Source organism: Heptranchias perlo, chromosome 2 (assembly GCF_035084215.1).
Source record: "Heptranchias perlo isolate sHepPer1 chromosome 2, sHepPer1.hap1, whole genome shotgun sequence".
NCBI lineage: Eukaryota > Metazoa > Chordata > Chondrichthyes > Hexanchiformes > Hexanchidae > Heptranchias > Heptranchias perlo.
The window spans coordinates 83,148,184-83,164,926 of NC_090326.1; the positions used below are offsets into that span (position 1 = coordinate 83,148,184).

The following is a 16,743-nucleotide window of genomic DNA, read 5'->3' on the forward strand; positions in this document are numbered from 1 at the left end:
TGGACAAAGTTGATTTGTACAGTACACATGCCACTTAGCTACTGAGTTCTTTCAGAATTATCGCAAATAACAGCAGAAGCATCAGTTACATACATGAAGCTTTATTTGCTCACAGAACAGCAACATCAACTGAAATAGTGCATGTTAATTCCACAACATTTGTTCTGCCAAAACAGAACAGTAGTGTGCATGAAGGTTTTTAAAATAAAATAATAAAAATACCAAGCAACAGAAATGTGCATCTATGTACATTTTGCTCCTTATGGAATACATTTTAGGAGTCAGTTGTTTATGGAAACAAATCAATCATATCACAGTAGCTACAAGTCAGTGGAATGCCTCTGATGCCACTTGTTAGTTCCTTGTAAATCCAGGTCCCCTATTTAGCAGTAGGAAATGTGCAGTTTTAATAGAAAAACTTTCCTGCCATGTGCGTGGAATGGTAATAGACGGCCTAAAAAAACAAGCTTGATTTGTCCAGGAATTTGATTGGTCTACCTGGTACGTGCTCTTCCAAATGATCAGTTTAGCTCAATGTGGCAGTAATTGAATTGGACAATGCCCTCTGTTTCCAATTATCATTCCCCCTTTGTACGTTTACATTTCTGTTCATTTTTCATTATCTGTTGTTTTCACATCTGCCTGCCTATCTTCTAGCTTGTTTAACTTTTCTGTGAAGTGAATCTACTTTTATAGTCTTCAGTTTGCTGTCTAGTTTTCCAATTTCATTGTGCTAAATGCTGAAAAATTTAAAAGTCTCCATTTGTATCTGCACATTGTACAAATGCACTCACTCACTTAAGTTATTTTACGGCTCATTTTCACTTGTTGTACAGCTCAGACTTGATCACAAATCATAGAAAATTTATGGCACAGAGGGAGGCCATTCGGCCCATCATGTCCGCGCTGGCCAAAAATGAGCAACCCAGCCTAATCCCACTTTCCAGCACTTGGTCCGTAGCCTTGTAGGTCATGGCACTTCAGGTGCACATCCAAGTACTTTTTAAATGAGTTGAGGGTTTCTGCCTCTACCACCCTTTCAGGCAGTGTGTTGATATATTCATTCAAGTACTGCTCACAGTATCTTTTTAACAAAACTATATAACCTTTTTAAAAAAAAAATTAAGGAAATTAATCTGTTACATGTTTTGCATGACATCACATCTATTTTGGGAAAAAACACATTATGTTGCAATATCAATGCACTATGAAATTGAAACTTAATATTTGATCTTTGTATTTCTTAATGCAAGGATGTCTTGGGAGTTTGAACATTTTCTCATTTCATACATTTGATCTTAGTATTAAACTAGCCCAAGTCAAATATAGTACATCCAACTATAAGAACATAAGAGCATAAGAAATAGGAGCAGGAGTAGGCCATACGCCCCTTGAGCCTGCTCCGTCATTCAATAAGATCGTGGCTGATCTTCTACCTCAACTCCACTTTCCTGCTCTATCCCCATATCCCTTGATTCCCTTAGTGTCCAAACATTTTTTGGAACTATATATTACAGCAACTTCTACTCAATCCTATCATTAGTCCAAATCTCCTCACCCCATGTGAATTCTGCTACGTCTCACACCAGCCATCCTATAGCCACTTTTGACGAATTGTGAATTTTATATCAAATTAGAGACAGGTTTCTGCTGTGGGCTCATACCTATTAGAAGCTAGACTAATACTAGCCAAACTCATCTCATGTGGGGCCTTTCCAGCTAGCAGAGAAAATTTCATCCAATAATGTACACTGGTTTCTAACCAAAGATATGAAAGGACAGTGTGCTGAAGCACTGCAATGCCCAATCCCCCAATTGAAATGTTTTTTTGTTGACTTCTCTGGAAAATAATGTGAGAACTAAGTTGGGGAAATAGAGGAGAGAGAGAATAAAGAGATAAGAAAAATCTTTACTCCTTTCACATTCATTTGTCATGCTATAGTTATCTTCATACTATTGTCTCTCTTTTTGTTTCCTCTTTCCTTATGCTGTCCCATTTTCATCCATGTTTGCGTTTCCCATTTTTCCCTCCCTTGTTTCTTTTTCCTTATGACTAGTCCATGCTGACTATGAACCATATCCTGTGGCAGGAGTATGCAATGACCATGGCAAGACGTATGCTCTCTATGCAATCACTGTTCAGAGGAGAAACCCAGATGGCAGTGAGGATGTGTGGAAGACCTATCGTCGTTACAGTGACTTCCATGACTTTCACATGCGGATAACTGAGCAGGTAAAAGCCCTGCCTGAAAATTGTTTGTAGCGGTTTCCTGCCAGCTTATTTTGGGCAGAAGGGATTGTGGGATCGTACTATCTGCACTGCTACAGTGAGGACATCAATTATATACTGCAGAAGTTTGAGGGCACCAAGGCCTAGTGTTTTTTTTGTTCTGATGAGTAGTGCTGGATTATTATTTGAAACTTGATTAGTAGTTGATGGATTTTGATGAATATAATCTTGTAAAATTGTTAATCAGTTTTCGACATGCAGTTCATTTGTATTGCATGTGATTTTTTTTTTTGCCATTCTTCCCCCCCCCCAAAAAAAAACTTTGCATTCTGGTCTTTTTTACAGAGCAAGTCCCCATGTGGTGTCATTTATTTAGAGCTCTGAGCCATTTCAACAGCATGAATAATGAATTATAACTAGCCTCAACAATGTAAAACCTGTTCCATACAGAGGGGTGTTATTACTGCATTGGGAGGTTTTGGAGAGATCCAGGAACTGCCTCTTCAAACTACCTCTCTGTAACATGTTGGCCTTGCAGCTAGTTCAGCCTCCTGAAGGTGTTATGTCTGCTACCGCTCAAATTTTATTATAATACAGCTTTCATGTTTTTAATGTTTATTTTTGTTAAAGCTTTAAAATTAATATCTTACTGAATTTCCACATAAGATGCAAGTTGACAGAATTACAAACAGGACTCCACATTTTATTTCTTTGCAATTTAGATGTTGACATACATTAGCGCAAAAATGTCAGTACACTACATTACATTATTGGAAGTTCATGATGCTACCTTTTTGGCAATGAAGATTTTACATAGATATTTGTTGCAGTGCAGATGATCAAAGTCAAATGCATTGACTTCCATGCAACTTAGAGTATCTCTTGCTATATTTTATCTCAGTAACATAATTTGCTTCCATATGTATACTGACCATGGCCAACTTTACCTCTTCACCAATTATCCTTAAATCTGTGATGCTGTCATGCTATCTGACTGTTGAATATGAAGTCCTGGACATTCCAGCTCTTGCTCCAACTCAGTAAGACACAAGCCATCCTATTTGGCACTATCCCATCCCAGCTTCTTACTCCAGCTGACTATTTTAGTGTACAAATTCTGTGTCCTGTAACACCTTCAGCTGAGCTTCCCCACTTCAGTTTAATCACTAAAGCTGGATTTCCCCATAAACTCTTATTCGTGAAGAACTTTGCCATTCGTGCTGTCCCATATTGAGTCTCACGCTCCTGTCTTCACTGATCTTCTTTGGGTTCCCATTCCTCAGCTCATCACCTTAAAAATGATCATTCAGCTTCCATGGATTTGCTCCACCCTACTTCTGCAAAATCCTCTGGCCCTACATCCCAGCATGCATCCTCCACTCTTCTGACTCTGGTCTGTTCTGTATCCCCTCTCTTCCTCCACCTCCCTTCACTCTGCTGCATCAACTGTGCCAAAGCTTTCAGCCACTATAACCCTTCACTGTGGAACTCTCTCTTAAACCCCTCCAGCTTGCCACCCCTTTCCTCATTTTCAAAATCATCTTTAACTGCTTTTGGTCACCTCGTGTAACAACTTTCCCACTTCCCTGCTGAGTGACCTTCGATCTGTAAAACATCTTAGGACATTTGTTACTACTCTAAGTTTATGACTATAACTAGCATCAAGAAAAATTACAGCACATATATGTAGAACTGATTTATAAACTTAAACGAAGTATGCAGAATGTTTTGTACCTTGTAGGCTCTGTATATTCTGAGTAAATAATAGCTTCACCTGTGTTTTAACCATTTGAGTCATGTTGCAACTTATCTTTGGTAACATCCTCTTCAACCTATGCTGTGCTTTTCCCACTACTTTTATATCCTTCCTATAATGGGCTGAAAATTCACACAATACTCCAACTGTTGCCTATATAAGGTTTTGTGCAAATTCATCATTATTGTCTTATTTTTGCAATCTATGCCTCTGGATCCAAAAGCAAGCATTCTTTTTATGACCTTATTTACTTGTGTTGCCGCCATCAATCATTTATGTATCTGAACAGCAAGGTTCCTTTACCCCATTTAAAATTTAATCATTTAAAGTCAACATCCAAGTCTTTCAAAATGTATTCAGTCCAGTTTTTGTACATTAAACTGCATCTGCCACCTATCTGCTTATCCTGCTGGTCTACCTATATCCTCCTGCATTTTTTTGCACAATCCTCATTTCAATTTGCTTTACCCCTCCCACAATTTGGTGTGAAAAGCAAATATTGATATTGTTCCCTCACTTTCTAAATCTAGATAAATTTATTTATATAGTAAATATACCTAATGACCAAAAGAACTATTTCTGTGCTGTAATGTTCTCTAAATCTATGAATAAAGATGGCCCAACACAGATCTCTGAAAAATAACTTTCTTGGACTAGTAACTTCCATTTATTTCTCCCCCCTGCCCCGCCAAACTTTGCTTTCTGTGTTCCAACCATAGAATGGCCTCCTTCTGTGCTGTAACCATTCAGCCCATCGAGCCTGTGCCTGCTTTTGTAAGAGTAATCCTGTTAGTCCCATCCCCATGCTTTTTCCCCGTAGTCCTGCAAATTTTTTCCCTTCAAGTATCTGCTTCCACCACCCTTTCAGACAGCGCATTCCAGCTCCTAACTACTTGCTGCGGAAAAGTTTTTCCTCATGTTGCCTTTGGTTCTTTTGCCAATCACCTTAAATCTGTGTCCTCTGGTTCTTGACCCTTCCGCCAAGGGGAACAGTTTCTCTTTATTTACTTTATCTAAATCCGTCATGATTTTGAACACTTCTTTCAAATCTCCTCTTAACCTTCTCTGCTCTGAAAAGAACAACCTCAGCTTCTCCAGTCTATCCACATAACTGATGTCCCTCATCCCTGGAACCATTCTTGTGAATCTTTCCTGCACCCTCTCTCTAGGAAGTACGTGAAGGCCTGAAAGTGCAGCGCCCAGAATTGGACACACTACTCCAGTTGTGGCCGAACCAGTGTTTATAAAGGTTCAACATAACTTCCTCCCTTTTGAACTCCATTTTTGAACTATGTTTATAAAGCCTAAGGATCCTGTATGCTTTTTTAACCATTTTCTCAACCTGCCCTGCCACCTTCAACGATTTGTGTACATATACCCCAGGTGTCTCTGTTCATGTACCCCCTTTAGAATTGTGCCCTCTAGTTTATATTGCTTCTCCTCGTTCTTCCTACCGAAATGTATCACTTCGCATTTTTCTGCGTTAAATTTAATTTGCCGCATGTCCGCCCATTCCACCAGCCTATCTATATCCTCTTGAAGTCTATCACTATCCTCCTCAACGTTCACTACCCTTCCAAGTTTTGTGTCATCTGCAAATTTTGAAATTGTGCCCTGTACACCCAAGTCCAAATCATTAACATATATCAAGAAAAGCAGTGGTCCCAGCACCGACCCCTGGGGAACGCCACTGTACACCCCCCACCCCCCCGTCCGAAAAACAACCATTCACCACTACTCTTGCCACTTAGCGAATTCTGTATCCATATTGCTACTGCCCCCTTTATTCCATGGGCTGCAATCTTGATGACAAGCCTATTATGCGGCACTTTATCAAACGCCTTTTGAAAGCCCATATGTACCACATCACATTGCCCTCATCTGCCCTGTTACCTCATCAAAAAACTCATCAGGTTAGTTAAATACGATTTGCCTTTAACAAATTTGTGCTGGCTTTCCCTAATCAATCCACACTCGTCCAAATTACTGTTAATTCTGTCCCGGATTATTGTTTCTATCTGTTGCCCCACCACTGAGGTTAAACTGACTGGCCTATAGTTGCTGGGTTTATCCTTACACCCTTTTTTGAACAAGGGTGTAACCTTTACAATTCTCCAGTCCTCTGGCACCACCCCCGTATCTACAGATGTTTGGAAGATTATGGCCAGTACCTCCGCAATTTCCACCCTTACTTCCCTCAGCAACCTAGGATGCATCCCATCCGGACCAGGTGACTTATCTACTTTAAGTACAGCTAGCCTTTCAAGTACCTCTTCTTCATCAATTTTTAGCCCATCCAGTATCTCAACTATATCTTCCTTTTCTGAGACTCTGGCACCATCTTCTTCCTTGGTAAGGACAAATGCAAAGTATTCATTTAGTACCTCGGCCACCCCTTCTGCCTCCATGCATAGATCTCCTTTATGGTTCCTAATTGGCCCCACCCCTCCTCTTTGATACCCGTTTACTGTTTACATGCCTGTAGAAGATTTTTGGATACGCTTTTATGTTGGTTGCCAGACTATTCTCATACTCTCTCTTTGCCCCTCTTATTTCCTTTTTCACTTCCCCTCTGAACTTTCTATATTCTGCTTGGTTCTCACTTGTGTTATCAACCTGAAATCTGTCATATGCCCCTTTTTTCCATTTCATCTTACTCACTATCTCTTTTGTCATCCAGGGAGCTCTGACTTTAGTTGCCCTACCTTTCTGCCTCGTGGGACTGAGCCTAGACTGTACCTGAACCATCTTCTCCTTAATGGCCACCCACTGTTCATTACAGTTTTGCCTGACAATCTTTGATTCCAATTTACCTGGGCCAGATCTGTTCTCATCCCACTGAAATTGGCCCTCCTCCAATTGAGTATTTTTACTTTAGAGTGGTCCGTGTCCTTTTCCATAGCTATTCTAAACGTTGATACCATGATCGCTGCTCCCCCACTGACACTTGGCCTGCCTCGTTCCCTAGAACCAAGTCCAGTAATGCCTCCTTCCTCACTGGGCCAGAAACGTACTGCTCAAGAAAGTTATCCTGAACACATACAAAAATTCTTCCCCCTCTTTGCCCCTTGTTTTATTACTATCCCAGTCTATATTAGGAAGTTGAAGTCCCCAGTTATCACTACTCTATAGCTTTTGCACCCCTCTGTAATTTCCCTGCAAATTTGCTCCTCTATATCCTTCCCACTAGTTGGTGGCCTATAGAATACACCCAATAGTGTAATGGCACCTCTATTGTTTCTTAACTCTAAACAAATAGATTCTGTCCTTGACCCCTCCAGGACACCCACTCTCTCCGGTACTGCAATGTTCTCCTTAATCAATACTGCCACCGCCGCCTTCCCCCCACCCCTCCATCTTTCCTGAACACCTTGTATCCAGGAATATTTAGTACCCAATCCTATCCTTTTTGAGCCAGATCTCAGTCATTGCCACAACATTGTATTCCCATGTGGCTATTTGCGCCTGCACCTTGTTTACCACGCTTCGTGTGTTTACGTACATACACTGCAAACCAGTCTTAGACTTTCTTGTACTGTCTCTTAGTCTGATCCCACCTAATACTGTACTATTACTTGCACTATTGCTATCTTTCTCTCCCGCTCCTTTGTGCCCCTTGTTTCTCCTTTCTAATGCTACATCCTGGTGCCCACTCCCCTGCCAAATTAGTTTAAACCCCCCCCCACAGCAAACCTCCCTGCAAGGACATTGGTCCTAGCTCCATTGAGGTGCAACCTGTCTGGCCTGAACAGGTCCCACCTTCTCCACAACTGGTCCCAATGCCCCAGGAATCTAAAGTCCTCCCTCCTGCACCATCTCTCCAGCCATGCATTCATCTGCTCTACCCTCCTATTTCTATATTCACTATACTTTGCCCCTCTTATTTCCTTTTTCACTTCTCCTACATATTTTCTACATTCAGCTTGGTTCTTACTTGTATTATCAACCTGACCTCTGTTGTATGCCCCCTTTTTCTGCTTCATCTTACACTCTAACTCTTTCATCAACCAGGGAGCTTTGGTTGCCCTATCTTTCCCCCTCGTGGGAATGTACCTAGACTGTACCCGAACCACCTCCTCTTTAAAGGCCACCCATTGTTCGATTACGGTTTTCCCTGCTAATCTCTGATTCCAATTTACCCGGGGCCAGATCCAACCCACTGAAATTGGCCCTCCTCCAATTAAGTATTTTTATTCTAGATTGCTTCCTGTCCTTTTGCATTGCTAATCTGAATCATATGATACTATGATCACTGTTCCCTAAATACTTCCCCCACTGACACTTGCTCCACTTGGCCCACCTCATTCCCCAGTACCAGATCAAGCAATGCCTCCTTCCTCATTGGGTCGGAAACAAACTAATCAAGAAAGTTCTCCTGAACACACTTCAGATATTCCTCCCCCTCTTTGCCCTTTACATTATTACTATTCCAGTCTATATTAGGATAGTTGAAGTCCCCCATTATCACCACTCTATAGCTCTTGCACCTCTTTGTAATTTCTCTGCAAATTTGCTCCTCTCTATTCTTCCCACTAGTTGGTGGCCTAAAGAATACACCCAGTAGTGCAATGACGTCTCTATTGTTTCTTCACTCTAACCAAATAGATTCTGCCCTTGACCCTTCCAGGACATCCTCTCTCCAGCACTGCAATATTCTCCTTAATCAATACTGCCACCCTCCGCCCTCTTTTTTCCTTCTCTATCTTTCTTGAACACCTTTGTATCCAGGAATATTTAGTACCCAATCCTGCCCTCTACCGTCATATCTTTTAATCTAATGTCCCAACCAATTCTATTCCTCATTCCAAGTGCCCTTACTTTTGTTCTAAGTCTATGTGGTACTTTATGAAATGCTTTTTGAGACACAGGGGAGACACTAACCTGCTGAAGGTAGTGCAAAGAACAGTAATGAGATTGATCCCTAGTATTAGAGGTCTGAGTTAGAAAATACAGGAGCAATGGAGGTATTTGAAGTAGACCTTAATGAGGTAAAAAGGATAGACAGTGTAAAAAAAAAGTTAAATCTGGAAAATTACTTCAAACTAAATTGTGAAAGTAGGACAAGAGTACAGAGGTTCAAACCAGTAAAAGGCAAACTTAGAACTCATATGAGATGCTTATTAAAAAAAGAATGATCAATGGACATCTGGATCAAGTCGTAGAGGTGAAAACCCTGGTATCATTTAAGCAACAATTGGATGGTGCAGTAAGGGACTTTTGTGTGGATGAGCTAAGATGGGCTGACTGGCCTTTGTCATCCATAAATATTGTGTAACCTCTTAGCTACCTTGTCTATCCTCAGTGCTAATATGCCTGCGAAAAGCCATTTTATTGCTCTCTTATTTGCTGATTTTCTTTCAGACTCCCTCTTAACCTTTCTAATCTCTCTTTTTGCAGCTTTCCTAAACTTGTTTGTCATATTTATATTATTTACATTTTTATTATCTGCCCTGATGCTCTCAATGTTTTAAGTTTCAAATTTGATCCCATCTCTCTGTTCATCCTTGGAACCCTGGCCTTTGATGCTCTTTTTTTTCTTCTTGGAATATACTTGATTTGCATCCTTTTCAACTCTTTCTTTAATATTTCCCATTGCTGATCCATAATTCTATTTGTCAATTTTTTCTTGTTTCATCTGGCCACGGTCTCTTTGTATGTTGCAATAACTTTTTTCCCCCCCAGTCAAGTATCGGCCTTGGATTTTTAAATTCCTTTTCTGTTCTTACAAAGAACTTAATTTATATTGTAGACCAAATGTTCCCTTACCCTTATTGCTTACTTGCTCTGCTTCATTATTCAGAACCAGATAAAGTAGTGCTTACTTCCTTGTTGGAGCAGCAACATATTGACTGAGAAAGTCCTAAACACATTGCAAAAAAAAAAATTCATCCCCTTACCACAAACATTTTACCTATACCCATCTATTTTGGGATAATTAAAAATTATAGTCATCACTTATTGTTAATACATGCCTTTGTACAAATTTCATATTTAATTTTCTTTCCACTCTTTGGCAGTCTATAGACTCTGGACTACTTCCTCCCCTATCTTTCCAGCAAACTTTTAAACTCAGAATATTTAAATGCCAAACCTGGCCTGCTGCAGCCGCGCTTCGGTCATTATCATGGTCACCACTATTATGTCATGGTTTTCTATTTTAATCAGTGTTTCCAGTTCCCCAATTTTGTTTTTTATACTGTTAATACATATGTAAGTACTTCAGTTTCGATTTGACAATTTTATTTTTTATTGTCTTTAATTTTTTTTAAAAAACTACCGTATCCAATTAAACTTATTTTATCCTTTCTCCATCCTGATTACCTGTACACATTGTGCTTACTTTCCCTTCAAGATGCCCACCCTGTTTCCATGTCATCCAACTGATTTTATCCCTACCCTCTTCTCCAAGAAATTCTACTTTCACTTAGGTTACCCTTGCTGCTGGAAGCCAATACACCATTCGGAACTCACGTTTCTAGTTACAGAAGCAAATGTTTACTCCTCTGACTATTGAATCTCCCACTCCCACGTATTGCTGTGCTTAATTCTCCCCTCTGAAGGAACCCTGTTTTCCACAGTTCCATGGTGCAGTTTGTGGCTATCATCATCCTTGGAACAAACATTTAGTTTTTAAAAACTTATTTCCTAAAGCAATGTCCTCAGGGGACCCCTGCACTTCTTTCCTACATCTTAGCACTTTGGCTGGACCTTTTTCCTATTCTTGTGCTCTATCTCTGTCTATGGAGTGACCACCTCTTGCAAAATATGTTCCAGAAACCACTCCACTTCCTATGTAATGAACTAGAGACATTAATTACAAATGTATTTTCCCTGGGTGCTGAAATCATCCAGTAACTTCCATATACAGCGTGTTTCATGCAGCATTAGCCATGTGTAAACACCATGGGCTCGATATTAGGTGGGTGGCAGGGGGTCGATTGGGCGCGTGGGTAACGCGCCCGGTGAAATCAGTCTGCCCCGCGCACGATCGCAGGCTAGTTGGATCCACTTGCCTGTTGTTCCGAGTTCCCCGCTGCTGAGCTGTGTGTCGGGCGGACTGCGCATGCGCAGTAAGGTCTGTCCGCTGGAGGAGCTCTATTTAGAGGGGCAGTCCTCCACTGACTGACTGCTGCAAGAAATAGGAAAAATTACAGCATGGAGCAACCCAGGGGGAAGGCTGCTCCCAGGTTTAATGATGCCTCACTCCAGGTATCATTGGATGGGGTGAGGAGGAGGGGGGAGGACAGAGATCTTCTTCCCCCGCCCCCGGGCGGGCAGGAGGAAGCGGCCTGCCTCTGCCACCAAGAAGGCCTGGCTCAAGGTGGCAGAGGAGGTCACCTGCACCACCAACATATCGCGCACCTGCATACAGTGCAGGAGGTGCTGCAATGCCCTATGTAGGTCAGCCAAAGTGAGTACACTTACTCATTCCCCTACATGCTGTCTGCCACATCACCGCCCCCACCTCACACCTCCTTCTGCACTGCCAACACTACTCTGTCACATCACCCCTCACACCCACTCAAACCTCATCCTCATCTTACCTGCCCTTACTCACCTCGCCAGTACTCATCCCACCACTACCGCTCAACCCAATCCTCATACAATCTCATGGCTCTATCTCATACTCACCCTCTCATGCATCTCTTTCACGGTCAACCTCACTCAACCTGCCACTACCTGTGCTGCAGCCACAGGGCATGCATCACATATGTGCAGTAGGCAGCGTAAGGCAAACGTGTTGTGAGCATGAAGGGGATGCACAAGGGTGTTTGAGGGTTTGTCATGGTTTTTACTTATATTTAATTTCTGACGAACTCACATCACATATTATATTGGCACCACTACTGCCACGTCTTTGCGAATCTTGTCTGGTTTGTGCAATAATGCCCTTTCCTGAGGATCACAATGAAGACCCACACCTGATGCCACCCACTGTGTCACTGCAGAGTGGGTGTAGGTGTATTTGCAGGGCTCTTTTGTGCAGACGACTGAGAGACGTCGGCGATGTCCCCGGTGGCACCCTGGAAGGATGCGAAGGAGAGGTTGTTGAGGGCAGTGGTGACTTTGACAGCGACAGGTAAGAAGATGGTGCTCGGGCCAGCCGGGAGCAGCTCGGCATGAAGGAGGCTGCAGATGTCCACGACTACATGTCGAGTGACTGAGACTCCGTGTGCACTGCTCCTCAGAGAGGTCCAGGAAGCTGAGCCTCGGTCTGTGGACCCTGTGGCGAGGGTAGTGCCCTCTGCGACGCATCTCTCTCTGCCTTTGCCCTCCCTCCTGCTGTGCAGGTGGATGTGTCACAGCACTGTGTTGTGGAGCTCCACGTGTCAGAGGTGGACGGCGTGGCCGGCAAGGCTGGTGATGCTGTTCGTCCTCCGAGGAGGTCATGACTGCAGCTACGGCGGCCCCCATCTGGCAGATGTACATCTGAGGGGGTCCGCAAGGTAGGTACATGTGTCTGGACCCTGGGGTAAGTCTGCAAGTTGGTGAATTTGATTGTTAGGAGGAGGGTGGTGGCGGCCACACTTTGTCTAAAGTGACAGAGTGGCCTTCTGCAATAAGTGAGGGTCTCTCTTTTGTTCCCCCCCCCCTTGTCAAATGGACCTTTGCAGCTGCCACAAGCTGATAGCTGCAACACGTCCATTTCAACTGGGAGTGTTTCCCCCAGTATGGGAAACAGTCCCAGTTGTTTGTAAAATCCCACCCCTCCTGAAATATCTCCTTAACCAGGTCTGTTAACGACCTGAAATACCAGAATAAATACTGTTAAGTGGCACCCCGCCGGCTTTAATTGCCTGCGGGAGCCCCACATGCGGGGGCTGCGCGCGCATCTAAACGCGTCTGTGGGGAACCCGGAAGTGGGCGGGTTGGAGCCGGGCTCCCGACCCGCCACGGGATTCCCCGATTTTCGGAGCCCCCCCCCTGCCAGGAACGCACCCAATAACAGGTGCTAATATCGAGCCCCATGTCCTCCTGTTTTTGCACCATTTGCTTACCCTGCTCTATAGTCTTTATTTTTGTCCTATCTACAGCAGTGGCTCTTTTTGCATCGAGGTGTATTACATCAAGAAGCTTTTTGGTAGATTTTGCTGTAATGGTTTATCCTGAAATAAGTTCAAATTTTAATCCGCTTTTACTCAGTTCAACGTTGAACCTAATATTTCTTTTTGATGTATTGTAGAGCTCTTTCTGTTCTAGTTAGAGAGCTTCTCTGGTTACTTAGTCACAACTTTCACCTTCCTACCGAAAATTTCAAGGAGTTTAAAGTTGATCTTAACAGTTCTGTGTTTGCTTGTCAGAATAGTGCGTTTGTCAGAAGAGTATCAGCCAGTGTCCATACTTCAGAAGTTAATGTGGGTTGCAACTGGTTTGATTGATGTACACATTGATAGTTTAGCACATAAATAATCAGTTAACATTCGTGTTCTGGTTGGCAATCCCAGTTCAGTTATTAATGTTTATAAAGGGCTTGATTTTTTTTAAACCACTCACTCTCACTGGTCAGAAAATCTAGCTCCATGGTTCCTACTAAGTTACTTCTAAGTGAAAATGTTGGGTCAGCCAACAAGATGAGAACCGTTTCCGACTCCAAAACAAGCTAGATTTTTGTCGCTGTCTTTTAACTCTGCTGTGTACATGTGATGTGTTTTTTGTACTCCTTTTTATAATACAGAAGTTTGAAGTAATGATCACAGCCGTTAAGGACCTTATCTTTTCTAGTGACTTTGCTTTTAGAGCTATTGGGGTAGAAATTGGCATGCCTCGCGCTCAATTTCTGGGCGCAAAATCAAGGTGAGGGGAACTAAATTTGGGCTGTGGCATCCCCTGCCCGATCACCCTGAAAGTGCGCCGGCTGCTAAATTGCCAAATAGCAACTTCCAGAGACGTTGGCGTCTGCCTAAAACAAGCGTTGCACCCCTTGATTATTCTAAAGCTTGTTTCAGGACCCAGATGCCAAATTGGGCAAAAACTGACCATGCTCCACTCAGTTTTTCTGGGTCTATGGCAGCCTAACCAGTGGTTGCTGGCTCGCATTTACCCCTCATACACCCCTCCATCTCTTTTTTTTCCCGCCCCCCCACCAAAGACCCTATCTAAGGACTGCTGCCGGCATCGCACCCAACTCAAATTGGTGACCTCAACCGGCAAGCTTCATCTGATCGAGCAAGTGGAAACAGTTCCTCCACATCTACCTTATTGAGCCTCTTCATAATTTTAAAGATCTCTGTCAGGTCTCCTATTAGTTTTCTCTTTCCGAGAGAAAAGGGCCTCAAAACTGCTCTGTCTTTCCTGCTCTGTGATTCCTTCGGGATCATTTTAACCTAACCCGCCTGGCAGGAAACTAATGGAATTGGATTGGCTGCCCGTTTCGCACCCCGCCCGATTTTGACTTTCCATTGATTTCACTGGAAAATAAAATTGGGCAGAGTGTAAAACTGGCAGCTGATCTGATCCCATCAGTTTCCCGCTGGGCGGTAACATCCTTGTAAATCTTTTCTGCACTTTCTCCTGTGCTTTAATGTCCTTTCTGTAGTATGGAGATCAGAATTGCACACAGTACACCAAGTGTGGCCTAACCAAGGCACTAGATAAATTAACATTACCTCCCTGCTTTTGGATTCTATTCCTTAAGAAATGACCCCTGTACTTTGCAATCTTTATGGCCTTAGCAACTTGTGTTGCTACTTTTAGCAATTTATGTATCTGTTTTCTAAGATCTCTCTGCGCCTCTATCCCATTTAGTTTCCTTGCAAGGAACAAGTGGCCGTCTTATTCCTCCTACCAAAATGAACCACCTCACACTTACCTATATTGAAATTTGTTTGCCATTTATCTGCAAACCTGTTTATGTCTTATTGTATTTTGGCGCAATCTTCCACATTATTAGCTATACCCCCAATTTAGTATCATCTGCAAATTTTGACACCATACATCCAATTCCAGAGTCCAAATAATTTATGTATATGCTTAGCAACAATGGTCCCAGCACGGATCCCTACTGGATACCACTTCCCACTTTCTGCCAATCTGAGAAACTTCCCTTATCTTCTACCCTCTGTTTTCTGTTTTGTAGTCATCTCTCAATCTGACTAATCAAGGGACAGTCAGGACGGATTTGTTAAGGGGAGGTCGTGTCTGACTAACTTGATTGAATTTTTCGAGGAGGTGACAAGGAGGATCGATAAGGGTAGCACAATTGATGTGGTCTACATGGATTTTAGCAAGGCTTTTGACAAGGTCCCACATGGCAGATTGATCAAAAAAGTAAAGCCCCATGGGATCCAAGGGAATGCGGCAAATTGGTTCCAAAATTGGCTCAGTGGCAGGAAGCAGAGGGTAATGGTTGACGGGTGTTTTTGCGACTGGAAGGCTGTTTCCAGTGGGGTGCCGCAGGGCTCGGTACTAGGTCCTTTGCTTTTTGTGGTATACATTAACGATTTGGACTTAAACGTAGGGGGCATGATTAAGAAATTTGCAGATGACACAAAGATAGGCCTTGTGGTTGATAGTGAGGAGGAAAGCTGTAGACTGCAGCAAGATATCAATGGACTGGTCAGATGGGCAGAAAAGTGGCAAATGGAATTCAATCCAGAGAAATGTGAGGTGATGCATTTGGGGAGACCAAACAAGGCAAGGGAATACACAATAAATGGGAGGATACTGAGAGATGGAGAGGAAGTGAGGGACCTTGGAGTGCATGTCCACAGATCCCTGAAGGTAGCAGGACAGGTAGATAAGGTGGTTAAGAAGTCATATGGAATGCTTTCCTTTATTAGCCAAGGCATAGAATATAAAAGCAGGGATGTTATGCTGGAACTGTATAAAACATTAGTTAGGCCACAGCTTGAGTACTGCGCACAGTCCTGGTCACCACATTACAGGAAGGATGTAATTGCATTAGAGAGGGTGCAGAGGAGATTTACGAGGATGTTACCAGGAATGGAGAATTTTAGCTATGGTGACAGATTGGATAGGCTAGAGTTGTTTTCCTTGGAACAGAGGAGGCTGAGGGGTGATTTGATTGAGGTGTACAAAATTATGAGGGGCCTAGATAGAGTGGATAGGAAGGACCTATTTCCCATAGTAGAAGGGACAATGACCAGGGGGCATACATTTAAAGTGATTGGTAGAAGGATTAGAGTGGAAATGAGGAAAAATGTTTTCACCCAGAGGGTGTTGGGGGTCTGGAACTCACTGCCTGAGAGGGTGGTAGAGGCAGAAACCCTCAACTCATTTTTAAAAAAAAATCTGGATATGCACCTGAAGAGCCTTGAGCTGCAGGGCTATAGGCCAAATGCGGGAAAGTGGGATTAGGCTGGGTGACTCGTTTCTCAGCCGGTGCGGACAGGATGTGCCGAATGGCCTCCTTCTGTGCAGTAAATTTTCTATGATTCATTCTGCTAACCTGGCACCTGACTCCACGTGCCTGGAACTTTGTCATGCGTCTCTTACGTGGCGCTTTGTTGAAGGCCTTCTGAAAGTCTGTGTATACCCCATCCACTGCATTGCCCTTGTCCACCCTTTCTCTTACTACTTCAAAGAATTCAGTAATACTGATTAAACATGACCCTTTTCAAAATTCATGTTTACTTTTTTATTATAATCTCCTTCTCTAAATGTTTTGTTATCTCATTTTTAGTAAAGATTCTAGTATCTTTTTTACCATTGATGTTAAGCTAACTGGTCTATAGTTCCTTTGTTTAGTTCTGTCTCCCTTTTTGAAGATAGGAATTAGATTTGCTGTCTGCCTGTC

The 16,743-nt window shown here is 42.8% G+C and overlaps 1 protein-coding gene across 2 annotated transcripts in view; it reads left to right on the top strand.

Annotated features, from left to right (window-relative positions):
* Positions 1-16,743, top strand: part of snx13 (sorting nexin 13) — a 163,300-nt gene that overhangs the window by 132,600 nt on the left and 13,957 nt on the right. The window contains exon 18 of one of the 2 annotated variants that reach the window (XM_068003768.1): positions 2,058-2,233. In XM_068003768.1, coding sequence (XP_067859869.1) covers positions 2,058-2,233 — 176 coding nt within the window. The remainder of the gene's footprint in view (positions 1-2,057; positions 2,234-16,743) is intronic. The other variant, XM_068003774.1, reaches the window with a different exon arrangement.